This window comes from Macadamia integrifolia, chromosome 13, assembly GCF_013358625.1.
Source record: "Macadamia integrifolia cultivar HAES 741 chromosome 13, SCU_Mint_v3, whole genome shotgun sequence".
In the NCBI taxonomy this organism is placed as follows: Eukaryota; Viridiplantae; Streptophyta; class Magnoliopsida; order Proteales; family Proteaceae; genus Macadamia; species Macadamia integrifolia.
The window spans coordinates 8,980,457-8,995,952 of record NC_056569.1 but is presented as its reverse complement, the minus strand read 5'-3'; the positions used below and the strand labels follow the sequence as shown (position 1 = coordinate 8,995,952).

Here is a 15,496-nt window from a genome sequence, read left to right as displayed (position 1 = left end):
AAAGTGATCAATTTGGGTCTAGATTTCGTGATCAAGCCCCCAGCAATTTGAGATTCCTCTAAAATAGATTGGTTTCCAATTGGGTCCAAAACATTGAGGTTAAACTGATAACTTGAACCAACAATAGAATAGAATCCATAACAACTTAAGGGTAATAGGAAGCTATCTTATAGTGCAGGTACATATCAATAGGAGCAGCAATGGAACGGTGCTTATGAATATCTTCACCGCAGGACAGTAAAGTCTTTTGCACCCGCTATGTTTTGATGGATGTACATGCTAGAAGGTAGCATTTTTTCTTCCAAAACTTTTAACCAGGTATGTTTAACCAAATTGATATATTAAAATTATTTAATAAATGGTCACTTTATAATTCTATCCTTTATACTTTGAATCAAATCCAAACTAAATCGATTAACACCCTTACCCCAAATTGGTTCCTTAAAAGTTAGGTATCTTATGTGTAATTGTTTGTTTATTTATTTATTTTTTTTTTAATCTAATAGAAGAAAATACAAGGAGAATAATAAACACGTGGTTGGCCATATAATTGATGTGGGGAGGAATTTGTCCAAGGTTGTATCTGCTGCACGCACTATCACCTAATTATACATGTGAACATCAAACACTTGTCTCACTTTTTGCCATTACAAGGGTGAAGAAGGATATATTTGAAACAAACAATGTTCACATGTACGATTAAGTGAGGTATGAGCAGTGGATATAATTTCTCATGCATAGATGATAATTTATTTGACCTTAAGGGTGTTAATCGATTTTATTATGATGTAGACAGTTCGATTTGGTTCGATATAATATTTTTTAGATAAAATCAAAATCGAATAATTTAATACAGTTTATATATTAAAACCGAAATTGTTTATAAACGCTTTTAAACAGTTTTCTTATGTTTTCTAATTTTTTATTCACATAACTTCTTTACCTTTAAACTTCTAGTGAAATGGATGTAAATTGTAACATTGAATTGAATTGTTTATTGTTATATATATATATATATATATTATTTTTAATTAAAATGTATGGAAACTTAACATTGAATGACTTAAATTTATGTAATCGTTAATCAGTTTAACGATTTATTTAAACAGTTTATCAATGGTTTAAACTTTAAAATCAAAATCGAATCATGATTTCAATTTTAAAACGAAAATTGAATCATTTAATGAACAGTTTCACAATTTTGATCTAAATGATTCGATTCGATTGCGATATTTTGATAAATGATATCAGTTTCAAAAATTCACATCCTTATCCGACGTGGCCTACATAAATGACGAACACAAGTATCCGTCGCTGCCAAATATCGATACCGATACTGATAAGCCGTATCGGATTAACATTTTTTATAAGCATAAACGGTTAAACCCATTCCCTTCCGGCTTTCCCCACCTTTTTTTCCTTTTTGGTTCCTTCCCCACCTTCCTCACTCTCTCTCCGCTCCGATTTCAGCCCTTTCAGCACCCTTAATTTTATTACTCATTTTCCTGTTTACTGTATTTTTCTAATCAATTTCGTCTAAGCGTTCAACACAACAAAAGCTTTTTCCAATTTCAATTCTTTCGACCGGCGTTGAAGAAGAGACATGGATCTCTCTTCGAATGTACTCGACGAAGCCCTAAGATTCGACAATGCAACTACAGGTTTATGTTCCGGGAGAGTCGTACTCATTGAGGATTGCGTTGAGACCAACGGAGCTTTCGTTCTTCACCACTTGATAAAACGTGCCTTATCTCCCACCAGCTCTGGTGTTGTGCTCTTTGTCGCCTTTGCACAACCCTTCTCTCACTACGAGCGTATCTTAAGAAAACTTGTAAGCTGTTTGAACTCCCACTCGTTAGAACCTTTTATCTTTTTACAATCATCTCTATGGATTCTTTTGGGCATTATAACAAACATGTTATTCGTCAACTTAGAAAAATAATGGTTCACAGTGCTGTGGAGTAATTTGATCATTTCTCTGCATTAGAACTAATGGGTTTGATTTTTAAGGATAGTAGCTTAAAGGGTGGTTGGGTTTCTTAGGAGATTCTGTTGGGTTTGTTTGTCATGGGAAGAAGAATGATATTTGGTTGTCGTGGCTAACTTGAGTGGTGGGTGCTGAGAGCCCTCCCTTGTCTCATACATTTGCTTCGTGAATGTTTATTCTTGAGGTAATACTGCTTTCCCGATATTTATTGGAGGATATTTGCGAGGTAAAGATGTTTCACTATAACATTTCATGGCATGGTCTCGTTTTATCCATGAAACTCCTCATTTCCTATGGAAATCACCAAGCCAATTTTCTGAGTTTCCCTTCAGCCTCTGCCGTAGTGCGAGGTAAAGTTATTGATTTCAAGTACTGCCCTACCTCAACTGATAAGAAATGATGCTGGAAGACCATTGCTTGGCTAAGGAAATAAAAGAGGCTACAAAACTCGTTAAAGAACTAACATTCTCTGGATTACCATTAATTATAATACATGTTTTAGCTTATAGTTGCATATGCTGCCTACTTCTAGGACGTAGGAACTGACAATCTTTCAGTAGTTTTTCCATCATTTGAAAAGTTTCATTTTTCTTAACTGTTCACCTTCAGAGTTATAGGATTCATATTTGAGTTCAAAGCTATAACCCATAAGAAGTGTTGGTTAAGTTGTAAAATTTCCTGGATGGGATGGGTGATAAACTGTCACCTTCATATTTCGATGCCCTGAAAAAGTTGCTTTGCCTTTCCCCATTCTTTTCTATAACTTGATAAAACTGTTTCAAGTGCTATGTGGTATACAGTTTCGAGTTAATTCCCTATGATGTTTATCATGGGCTAGATTGTTGTTTAATTTTATATTTTCTGCTAGTGACTATGTGTAGCTTTCCTAGTTGACATATTGAGTTGTAATTTGTTAATATTCCATGGGCATAGACATATGAAATTACCTTTCCACGGTCTCGTGATTATCTTCTTCTTTTTATGCCATCTATGTCAGAATTTTTCGGTTTGATTTTTTTTTTTTTTTTTTTTTGTGGGATTTATCAAATACTCCTGGATTTTGTATCAGGGAATATGTATTTGGTTCATATATTTAATTTTCTTTTATGAGGACTTGCAATATATTAGCTATTTATCTTGCTATAGATATGTATTGATCAATACTTTTGTGGCTTCTTCCTCATAAATGGAGCATGTTCTGTGATTGTTGAAACAGAGCTGCAACTTAGTCGCTCACAGGGAGAATGGTAGATTCTTTTTCTTTGACATGCTTAAGCTGGATTATCCTGGTGAGAAGGCCTGAATTTTTTTATTCTTGATATACATTTACATCCTATTATTTATTTTTGGAGTGATGCTCGGAGGATTGTGAGGTCCACTACCTCATCAACCCCGAAGTTTGATTATGCATAATATTTTCTGAGGAATTGACTGCTTATTTCCATCTGAAGCTTTAGAAACCGAATAAAAGAGAAAGAATAGGGGAAAAGAAAATGTTATCTTAACTATTGAACTTCAAACACTAAGTACCTAACAATAAACAGACCCCTCAATACGCTGTCAATGGCTGAGTGTTGAAGACCAATAACCTGTAGGACAGATTACTAGACAACTAACCACAGGGCAAGAAAACAGTGATAGGATACTGGTAGAAAATAGGCCAGATTAGGATTAATTTAAGGACTTAATAACTAACATTTGATGGGGCTGAGTGTTAGATGTAATAGTTCTTACACCCTGTAGAATATATGCTCCAAAACTGAGAATGATCCAATGAATGGATCTGCAGAAATTAGTAACTGAGAAACCAGAAATTAGTATTTACATTCAAAATAGAAAAAAAGGGGCGTACCCAGTGCACGAGGCTCCTGCTTTGCGGAGAGGCTGTTTCCCAACTCGAATCTGCACCCACTAGGTTGCAATGGAGCAACCTTATTGTTGCGCCGAGGTCCACCCTCAACTTCATAAAACATAGAAAGTTCCCAAAACATCAACTACTAAATGGGAACTACTAACGATCTACAAACTTAAATTAAAACAACTCCCAGCACAAAATAGAACCTTGTCAACAGAGTCTCAACAGAATATTCCAGCAGCATATAAAGACTTTCTAGTAGGATCAAGATTTTCTTTGTAAGATGTTTTGACGGACTAGGGTTGGTGACAATAATTATTTCCATGACTGTAAGTCTGTTATGTGATATTGTAAAGTTGAGGGACTAAATTGACCATAGATGATGTTGTAAGGAAAGACATGCAGAAGGTAGCTCTTGACCCTAGTATGACTGCAAACAGAGCTATTTGGAGGGCAAAGGTTCATGTAGCTGATCGCTTGTAGGTGGGATGTTCCTGCGGTGTTGATTTATCTCTTCCTATTTCCTTCATTTTCTTTTTTCTATATTTTTCTTTCATCTTACACTCCCTTGGTTCTATGTAGTCGATCCCATTTAGTTGGGGAAAAGGCTGTTGTTGGAGGGACTAAATTGCGATAGAACTATTTCTTTGACAAAGATAGGGTTAGCTGAGTAGGACCCACTAGGATCACACCACTTGGCTTACTTAGCAAACAAGGATTCTATCAGTGGAAAGTCTATATAATAGCAGCCAGAGGGAGGAGAGAGAAGCTTCCTGCTCATTCCAGTTTCTCTCCCTCCTTTTCTGCGATTTTGAGTGCTCCTCCCTTTCTCTTTAAATCGCAGGCTCTCTCTCTTTTGTGCTATTTTTTTTTTCTGATTCTAGGGTTTGGAACCCTATGTTCTACGGAGACGATTTCTACGTGCAAGAGTTTTTCATAGGAGATGCTGATAATTCTTATGGTTGTTGGTTTGCCAAAGTGCTGCATTCCTTTGGAGAGTCTACTTTTATAGGCTAACAGCTAACCCTAAGTCCCTTTTGTATTGGTTTCAACTTTGCACATCCTAAGTTGCATGAGATTAGATTCATGGTTCAAAAAATTTGATTTTGGGTACTCAATTCTAATAGAAACATGTTCTGAAGATCTCCAACTCTACCTAATCATCTGGACAGATGTTGATCTTAATCAAACCTTGACAAAATTTGCAGGATGTAACTGTTTTGACAATTTTGTTCCGCTTGAAGCTTTGTGTAGATTTATTTGGTCTTGCCATGTGATGCAGAATTCCAGCAAGAAGAGAAGAAGATCATGTTGTGTTGGGTTTTGTACTTTTGCTAAGTTTTCTGGGTCAAACCGAACCTGTGGTTCAAGTTAAACTTGATTTCAAGTCTCCTATGGGTTATATGGGTTGTGGGCTTAGTATGTTTGGGTTTCCTATTGTAATGTGCCATTTCTATAAGCCCAAATATGAGTGATTTTAGGCCTATACGAAATTAGGTATTTATTTCTGTCTTCTTAGAGTTTCTAGGGACTTTTATTTTCAAAAGTTGTATTGGGACTTTCTTTAGCTTGTGCATGGGGGCTTCCTAATTCTATTATTTATTAGGTCTATAAATAAAGAGAAGGGGCTACACAGATGCCCCCATGATCTTGAGTTTCAGAAAAGCTTTTCTTTCTTGTTCTGTGAGAGGCAGAGCCTTCTGTGAGATTCAGACCTACTCTGTGATAGGATTCAGTAGAGAAACCTGGTGAAATTCTAGAACTGGAGCTAGTTGGGGTTCATGCTCTGCAGTTCAAGTGGGAAGCATGGACATATCCTTTTCTTCTTTCCCTCTCTTCCAGTAAACTGAGCTTAGTTCCCTGTTTTCTAAATCCTGTGGCTGGTAAATTCTATAATCTATTCTTCCCTGAGTTTTGTTTGCTTGCTTAATTCAAAATTCTTTAGGCATAATTTTTCTGCTTTCTTTTCTGTGACTCGGCTGTTAATCTGTTTTCCCTTTCAGTTTTTTGATATTGATATTGCTCTCAGTTCTGTTCCAAACCAAACATCATCACTGATACAGAATTTTAAATGTTTTGCTGCTTCTAAAGTTCCAGTGATCAATCGGCGTCTGTTTCTCTTTCAACACAGTCATTGATCTCTGAAAGCTGACTGCTACTCTGTTTTCATTTATCTCAGTTCTTAAACCTTTCTTTGACCTGCGAATGCTAGTATGCTGCTATGACTGCTCTACTTCAGTTACTAATCTGATCTAGTCTCAATTTTTTTTTTTTCATTAGTTGCTATTTTCTGTCCTGCTTAGTTTCTAATTCTGATCCCAGTTTCTATATTGAGTCTGACTTTCTATTTCCTGGTTTCTGGTTGCTATCTCTGTCAGTTACTGAAACTGAGTTTCTCTTTTGGTTGTGTTATCTTTGTTAGAACCTGATATTTTGTGATCTAACCATCAGATCTAAATCAGACTTTTAGGGTTTGTTCTCTATCCCTAACTGCCTACATAACCAGATTTCTGGCCACATCAGGCTTGTTTTGCTTCTATTTAAATTAACTCTGTGTTTGCTGGTTTCTAAACCTGTCACTGCCATTCTGGTTTTATTGCTGTTCTGAACCCTAATGCCTAGGTGACTTAGAACCCATCACCATGGTGGATTGTCCCTTATATCTGTAATCTTAACTCTAAGACTCCTAGATGAATGGATTTTTGATTGCAGTCAATTCAAGAAACCTAATTTAGTGTTTTTGACGTAAATTATATCATTATATATGATATGGGAAAAATTGCCACTTCATGGCAGAGCCAGATAAGCCTGTCTAGTCAGCCCAAAAATCTGCTATGTGGCATGTCAAATGAGGCCAAATTTGTAGATAGGTAGACCCCAGGGTCCCCTGCCCACCGATAAAGTTTCAGCCCAATTGGAGTTGGCCAAGTTGCAAAAAATAAAGCTTCAAATATCTAGGTCTAAAGGAGCGCTACGGGTGGGTGAATACCAATACATGGATGTCTGAAAATAGGTAGGTGCATCGACATACAAGGGACGGTCTTTGATTGAACTTGAGTTTAGAATTTGATACATGACCAATCCAGATGCGGCCCTTTCTATCCAATAGTAAGAATGGCTACATCAAGCTGCTACATGGTAATTACATGGGCCAACCAGATAAGCTTATCTGGTTGGGCCCACCCAATACACTTCACCCAATATAAGATATGCCCCCAAAAGGCTCAATTTTGAGGTACCTGTAATTGTGATCCATTTGCCAGAACCAAGGGGTCTTTCTGTGGAAACCTTCACGAACAATCGTATTTTTTGATGGGTTTTCCGCTTCTCACAGCTGCTTAAGGGTATCCCTAAAGCCTGAAAGCTGTGAATTCTTTGCAAGCCTTCTCAATGGTGATTGTGACTTGGAGAATTTCTCTTCATCACCTCTGCTCACTTCTTTTCTTCTACTTATTGAGAAAGCACAAAACGACCCCCTCCACTACCCACCCCCATGGGCCCCACCTCCACCCCCCACTCAAAAGAAAAAAAGGGAGGAGGAAAATCAAAGTCTCTTTGTCCATGTTTCTTTATCAGCAATGTGATATTTCTCTCCTCCTATTTGTTGGGGGGGGGGGGGAGGTCTAGCCAAACATGCTGTCTTTCCAAATATTTCCTGTAATTTTTTTTTTCTCTCATCAATATTTCGGTGGTTTTTGAAATTTACAAGTATTGAAAGGTCACTGAAGTGATGCTGCTTACAAAATATCTGGTTTGGCGCTTTCTCTTTTAGTTTGTTTTTCCTTCTCTCTCAAGAAGACTGACTTTTGAACAATTGATTACTAGAAAAGTAGATAACCATAGTCAAGTAGTGTGGATTAAAAACCTAGTTAAGCTTCCTAATTCATTGTTCTCCTGAACTTCATAGTGATTTTGAATCCATGAATCTCAGTAATTCTTTGTCAACTTGATCCACTAGATGAAGATGTAGGAAAAAGTGATCAAGATCGAGTGATTGATTTGTATGGGAAAATCCAAAAAACTTTGGAAGTTATTGTATCACCTGAATACAACAAGAGCTGCGTTACCATTGTGATTGATGATATATCTCTTATGGAGGTAGCTGCGAATGGAACTTCAAATAATGTCATAGACTTTCTGCATTACTGTCACACCTTAACCTCAGAACTTGTAAGAATCTGTAACAGGTTTTTGGTCTTATTATTGACTTTCATGTAAATTTTTCACATTCCTTTTAGTAATTTTATTGATTAATTCACCTTGCATCAGGGTTGCTCACTGGTAATACTTAATCATGAGGACATCTATTCAGACATGATGGGCCCTACACTAATTTTACACATGGAATATCTTGCTGATGTTGTGATAAAGGCAGAGCCTTTGGTTACTGGTTTGGCTACTGATGTGCATGGACAGGTATTATTTGTGGTTCTTTTCCTGATGTTTTTCATCACATTTATGCCATATCTTTCTTTCACACACACATATATTCTGTTTATGGATCATTATGAGATATTTGCTCTTGATTTAGAAGCTTAGGCTATGTTCTATCATGAAAAGGCTTTCATAGATGATATTGGTGTTTTCCACCACCATGGAATATTCCATAATCAAGTTCTTACTTTCTTTCTAATGAAATATGGAGATTTATAAATAAGACTATCAAGAGAGGTATTGAAGATGGCTAGCTTTCCACCAAGAAAGGGAAAAAACAAGTACTTGGAGAAATAAAACAGAGCTAGAATGATCCAGCCTTACTAAAAAATAACGGATTATTCTATTCCCATTTTTTTGGGGCTAAAGTAGCTAAATGTAGTGCCCCTGAAATATCGGAAACCCAACATCAACAAACAAGAGTTCCCTGATAACAGCCGCAAAATCCGATATGAGTCTTTGAACTCTATCTCCATGGTGCCCAAGAAATGGCAGAGGAAAAAATGATGGAGATGATGGAGATGAGCCCTTAGTTTAGTAGATTTTCAGATTATTTTGGAGATGACCCCATGTGGACCCATATAGATGATACCATTTTCCAACCCCTCATTAGTGTAGCATGCAGATTTCTTCTTACTCTGCCCTTGTAGGAAACCCACCTCTTTATATATTGTTTGAAATATAAATTACCTTCTATTTCATTTCATGGAGAACATATTTCCTTGATTGTTTGGACTTGATAGCCAGTGTCTATACCTATTTGTAGTTTTCATGTAAATGGCATCGAAACACAATTTGAAATGGCAAACAGTGAATTTTCTTGGGAAAAGGATTGGTGCATGGGAGATTCCATGTGTTGGCGATTCGTCAAATAGGGGTGGGGGTTGCATTTTTCATTTTGATGGGGATGTTCTTTTGTCCCCATCCAACATCTTGTGTGCGAACCGTGCACCATGCACAAGAGCTTTTGCCATATTTTATTATCTTTCAGAAACAAAATCTGAATGTGAATGAATAAATCAAAATTTATGTGTCTGCGTTTTTCTGAATAAATTTCCTTATTGCTCTCCCTCTATAGAAATTATGTTTCTTGCCATGTGGTTGATCGTGTTCATAGTATTTGTAAGTAAATTGTACCATTCAGGTATAACTTTAACCATATTTATTCATTCAGTATTATATTTCTTTGTTGCAGTTGACTGTTATTAACAAGGGAATAATTGATGAGCAGAGGAGTTTGAGGAACAGAGTATGTAATTTCCACTTCAACATCAAAGAAAATAGTGTTGAGTACTTCTATCCAGGGAGTCGATCCTGAGAAGGCTTGAAGCCATAGATTCCTGCATGACATTCATGTATTCATATGATCATATAATCAAATGTTTAGTTATAAATGAAAGTTACAACTTTTCTCTTTTCATATATTGAGCTCTGCTTGGAGGCATCTTCTGTGCAGGTCTTTTGTTGCCATTGCTCCTTCCCCCTCCCCCCCCCCCTCCCCCCTCCCCCAGTCCTTTTGGCGGTTGGAGTGAGGGGAGTTAAAAAAGGACTGACTTGCTGTCAGCTTGCATTCAGCATAAAGGTATGATACACTTTTGATCTCTAGCGCAGCCTAACTTGTGCTTTGAGGTTTGTGAACCCTCCATTCTCAACCTTTGACAGAGTTTCCCTTGTTAGTTGAATGGCACTCATGTCCGTTTCAATTGTTGAATTGCCTGATGGACCCAATTTATCTCATGTGGGAGAGCGGTTAACCACATAAACATGGAAAGTTACATCATGAAGATCCTCAGTCAAACAAGTGACCTGTAGAGTCAACATCAACTACTTGTGGACTAAAGATTCTACTGGCAACACTGCTTATTTCGTTTTCCAGGGGGATTTCATCAGTGAAAAAGCCTGATTATAAGTAATCCCACTGTTGAGCCTTGGGGGCACTGCTTCTCCATGCATAAGAGGATCGCAATCCGAGTTCACCCACCCATGTAGAATCATTATTGCTCCTCCAACCCTTCTCCCTAGTAATGATGTGAACAGATCAGGTTCACATACGAGAATGTTCTTGTCCGCCCCTGGTCTAGATTTTAAATCTATAAATGAAGAAAGAGAAAATTGATTCTAAATCCACGGATCAAGGTCATTCTCATACGTGAACCTGATCCACTCTCCATAATGACTCGTGATGAAAGACTAATCATGGATTTTATTTTTTTACAAAAAAAACAAAAAAGTCACGGGCTGAGCCTTCTCAAGCTGGCACTTGGAAGTTGGAGTTTCGAGCGGGATTTCACCAGTGAAAAATCTTGATTGTTAGATAAGAGAAATCTTACATTATTACATGACCATGTATATGTTTATATTTAGAGATTTTGGAGTCTTGAGACAATTTTTTGTGGGGCCAATTGAATACATAACATGAATTCAATGGTGGCTGGTGGGTCGCCAGTCCTGAGTCCCAACTCCCACCTGACTCAATCCACTGTCACATGCATACAGTGACATGTGGTGAATCGAGGTTGCAGCTTTTGCTTGTAGAGTAGACGTCAAGAGTGTAGAAGGTCTAAGGATCGACTCTGGTCATCGGCCCACCCACCGGCCCATCCACTAGTGTAAGGTCTTGTCTCTTAGCAATTTCTAAGCTTTGCTTGGTTGCTTTTTCATTGACCAATGTCATTAAAACAGATGAAACCAGCTTTCGCTACGAAATAGGGTTTAGTCGGATCAATCTTCATATGGGTAGGGGCTATTTCTGAAAATCCATTTTCACATGTAAGAGATGCATTTCATGAAGATCGTTTGTTATATTTCTGATTATTATTATTAAGAAAATCGATTTTTCACGTGTAAGATGTAAGAGATGTTTATCATGAAGGCCATTTTAACTCATTTTCCTTTTTTTCATCTAATTAAAATTCATTCATAAAAATACAAGTAATGTTTCTTGTGAAGCCATTTTAACCACCCAACTTGTAAGTATTTTCTCGTATTTTTTTATTAAAAAATAATTTTTATTAAAGAAATGAGAAAAATTCGAAATTTGTAAATTTTAAAATTGTTAGCATACTTTGCCAATGAGAGGACAAGTGAAAATTATTGGACACCCTAGTAAAGTTCCTCATCAGAAAATTAAAAATAAGATAATTTTCAACCTGAATCGGTTGAATCTATCAAAATCGACTCGCATCAAACCCTTTTCAGTTTGGTTTTGGTTTGGGCCTTCATTAAACTGCCAGAAAATAGAAAAGAAATGGACCGGACCATCACAAGCAAAAGATATAAAATATGATTTCCCATTGGCTCCGTTTGGTTGCAATGGGAATTTAAAGGGAAGTGAATGGAAGTAAAATTTTCATACTTTAAAAAGAAATGTTTATAATCATTATCCCATATGCTTTTATAAACTATTTAATTTTTTTAACTATATATTTCACACTTCCTTTGTTTCTCTTCATTCATTTATTCTACTTGGTAATTTGATTATGCTCTTCCTTGAGAAAGTTGGAGGCTTCCCATTGTTAAGCGACTTAAAGCATAGAAGGAACCTAAAATAGTTAAGAGACTTGACAATAATCAGAGCTTAGTAACAAGAAAAGAAAGGATTACTCCCCTCCTCAGAATTGAGGCTACTGCATCAACAACAAAAAATTTGAGATCAGCAGCTAAAAAAAGATTGTATTACTTTGATGTACCAATAGAGCATGCAGAAAAGGGAAAAGCATTCCCCAATACTCTTAAGATATACTCTTGAGAGTATGAAACCTATTCCTTACGTTCAACGAATGTAAAACTGAATACCATAGTCAGATCCCAAAATTTATGTGTGTAGTACAGGTGATGCAAGACAGGTTTGGGAAATCTAATACAAGTCTTCCTTTTCTGTCCCGCTGCCTCCTTGCTGTTAATTGATGAATCCCCATCTGTCATTTTATATCGGATCTGCATTAAGACTTTCAACCGATAAAACAAATGGTAAGAAAGTAAGACACCTTAGGTGTGTCATTACAAAAGGACTTATTACATACTGATATCAGAAACTAATTCACAAAGGATAAGTCAAAACATAATAAAAAACATAATTGTCAAGCTTATGCATTTTGTACCCTTGAAGGCCCTAAAAAAATTGGCTGGACTGAAATGTTTCTCAATGCAGGTGAAAATACAAAGCAGGTGAAAACAACAGACGATAGAAACAGACAAAAAGGATAAATCAAGATTGGTGTCTTCAAAACAGGGAAAACAGAAACAGAAATATTTTAAGGATTCATCATAGAAGAAAAAAAAAAAAAAAGGATATACTCCCATGGCAAGAAGCCAGAGAGGAGGAAGAGAGCTAAACAGCCATAATAGCAGTTATTACTGGACTAACTTAACAGTAAGTGAAAGATCAAGAAAAGGATTCTGAATCCTTTGAGCATAAATGCAATGAATGAAAAGATTACAAAACAATCCCCATCTCCTAGATACATTTGGCAAACATGGGGTTCTAATGGTCACTTCTTCCTCATCACAGTAAGTTTATATAAACTGTGGTGGATGGAAGTTTCCAACTTAATTCAAAGAGGAACATTGCAATGTGACAAGACCTGAAGGATTGATCAATTGTGGAACCCATGGACACTTAATTCTCATGAGCAAATTTGTCCTGTTATGTGCTGAATAATTTGGTCCAAAGTAGTCTTTTCTATATGTTTAAACTATATAGGCAGGCTATATCTGATTAACTTTTTACCTTACAAAATCAAACTGTTCTAACATGAACATAGTATAAGTTAAACAGGTAGTGTATTGTCTATGGCGAAGTGTTAGGATTCTACTCCTTTATCCATTGTTCAAGTTAAGCACAGTTAGTCCAGATTTCTAAGTGCTTAATGCTTTGCTCTGCTGCAATATGAGTCCTTGCTCAATTCATTCTCCCTTCTACCTCCTTTGACCATCAACAGAAGTTAAGATGTTCATGGCATGATCCTGCAATAGTAACAATGCCTATCCTGCTTGAGAAAAAACAACCTTGATAGTTGATTGGCATGTATCTTAAAATTCGTAAACCATCTTGATGGTATTTGCAGGGGAAAAGGATGCTCTGTTAGTATTCGGATTCCCTGATTTAGAATATGGACAGAAAAATCTGATTTCTACTTCTTACCGTTCAGTTTCAACAAAATGGTGCTCAAGGCTAATATCTTATGGGTACATAACTACAAGAGTTTGGGACAGTTTGGTATCATCTGACGATGGAATGTACACCCCAATGGCCAGATTACAGATAAAGGAGTGAACATCATTCATAAACTACATTTAACCCTGTCTTCTCTTGCTCTCTCAGCTAATTTACCAATCACCAACACTATCTTCCTAGACTTCTTAAAAACTAAAACAGACTTAAGTTCAGAGATAAGCTTATAAACATCATACAATAACACAAATAAGTCCCAATGCCAAGAAGATTTCCATCCATCCCTCATTCATTCTGCCACCTCCTCATAGTCACCCCAGAGTCCAGACTAATATCTTCCCATCCTTGTTCTTGAGCGATTTGTAATCCAATCCTTGCAGTATACATTTGATCTCTGGCTCCAAAATAATAAAATAATACAGATCCTCAACCAGCCATCACAATAATAACTAGTTTACCCATATTCGAAAACCTCTGATGATCCAATATGGACATTACATTCAACCGTATAAGAACCATTTGGATTAGATTCAGAAATCTCCACTTGCAATTAAAAGATTTAGCTCGACAGAACATTTAGATACTAACTGAAGAACAGTAACCAAGTTGGGAGAAGAGCAATAAAACAATGATCTGTTGAACATCATCCATATGAAGTAGAAAATAATAGCCATTACCGACTCAAGATATTTGCAATCAACTTTTGGAAGATCAAAATCTGAATAATATTTTGACAATATGAAGAAATGGAGCAAGAGTAAACTCAGTATGAAACCCTAAGTATCCTGCAGCCCAAATTCTTTTAGTAAACTCATAGGAAAGAATCAATTGTAAATCAGTCTCAGTATCTATATGGAAAAAGGAACATAATTAAGGAAATGGTCTAAATTGATCAAGTATGTCCATGCTCCAATACACTTGATCCATACACACCCTTAATAAACTTTGAACACATGGGATGGTCTAGATCCTTGGCTTGACAAGCTTTCTCAGTTTTGAATTTTATGTGTTAGAATAATACTTAATTGAAGCAGTTTTATCCCTAGTTCAGATTATGTCTATATTTTGTGAGGTAAAATGAAAATGGCAAAAAAATTCATATTATGAAATCCATATTATAACTCACTGGACAATTAAATTTCTCCCTTACGAGAAATGGTGAGTGACTAGCTTAGCTTTGAAGTTAGCTTCAGACATAATTTGAAGAAGCTGCAAAGAAGTCAACTTTCTTAAATTTTAATTTGCCAAGTTTGTTACTTTATGATATATGAAGGAAGTAAATATTCCCATCCCTTGGAGTCATAATCCATCTTTCTATATTGGGCATTCGATATTTGGATTGTTTTAAGGGGAATTTACTATCACTCCCCTACACTTGGCCTATATTTACTAAAACTCCCATACATTTTACTTTTTTATTGATACTCCATTGCTTTTTGATTTTTACATCGCTTTCTCCCTTGCTCTTTTTAAATGCTCAAATTACCTTTCGTTTTCACTTGTAACTTATTACAATATTTTTTTTCAAATTGATTGGTTCAAAATATGGTTTGAATCAAACCACTAATAAGTTTTGTCTCATTTAATCATCAAGGATATTGTAAATTCAAAAAAGAATAATTTTGTATCCTATCTATATCTATATCTATATCCGTATCATATGTTCCAATCGGGTGTCATGCGTTTTTATTTTTTTTTAATCCTTAGATTGACTAAGACAGATACCAATCTAATACCGATAAAAAAATAGATTGCTAAATTTGTGATGATGGATGAGACAAATAATAATAATAATAATAATAATAATAATAATAATAATAATAATAATAATAATAATAATAATAATAATAATAATAATAATAATAAAGAAACAACATCCCCGATGATTGGATGAGACGAAATAAAAAATAATAATAATATAATAATAAATAAATAATATCTTTAAGGACACATCAGCTATATCAATATCCTTGATGATTGGATGAGACAAAATTTGTAAGTGGTTTGGTTCAGACCAAATTTTAAACTAATCAATATGAAAAAAATG

The 15,496-nt window shown here is 35.8% G+C and overlaps 1 protein-coding gene across 1 annotated transcript; it reads left to right on the top strand.

Annotated features, from left to right (window-relative positions):
• The first annotated feature begins 1,394 nt into the window (after window positions 1–1,394).
• Window positions 1,395–9,696, top strand: LOC122058825 (elongator complex protein 6). Its single transcript, XM_042621512.1, has 5 exons — window positions 1,395–1,831; window positions 3,204–3,276; window positions 7,801–8,012; window positions 8,112–8,258; window positions 9,472–9,696. The coding sequence occupies exons 1-5, from the start codon at window positions 1,604–1,606 to the stop codon at window positions 9,592–9,594; spliced, it is 783 nt and encodes a 260-aa protein (XP_042477446.1). The 5' UTR covers window positions 1,395–1,603; the 3' UTR covers window positions 9,595–9,696.
• The last annotated feature ends 5,800 nt before the right edge of the window (window positions 9,697–15,496 follow it).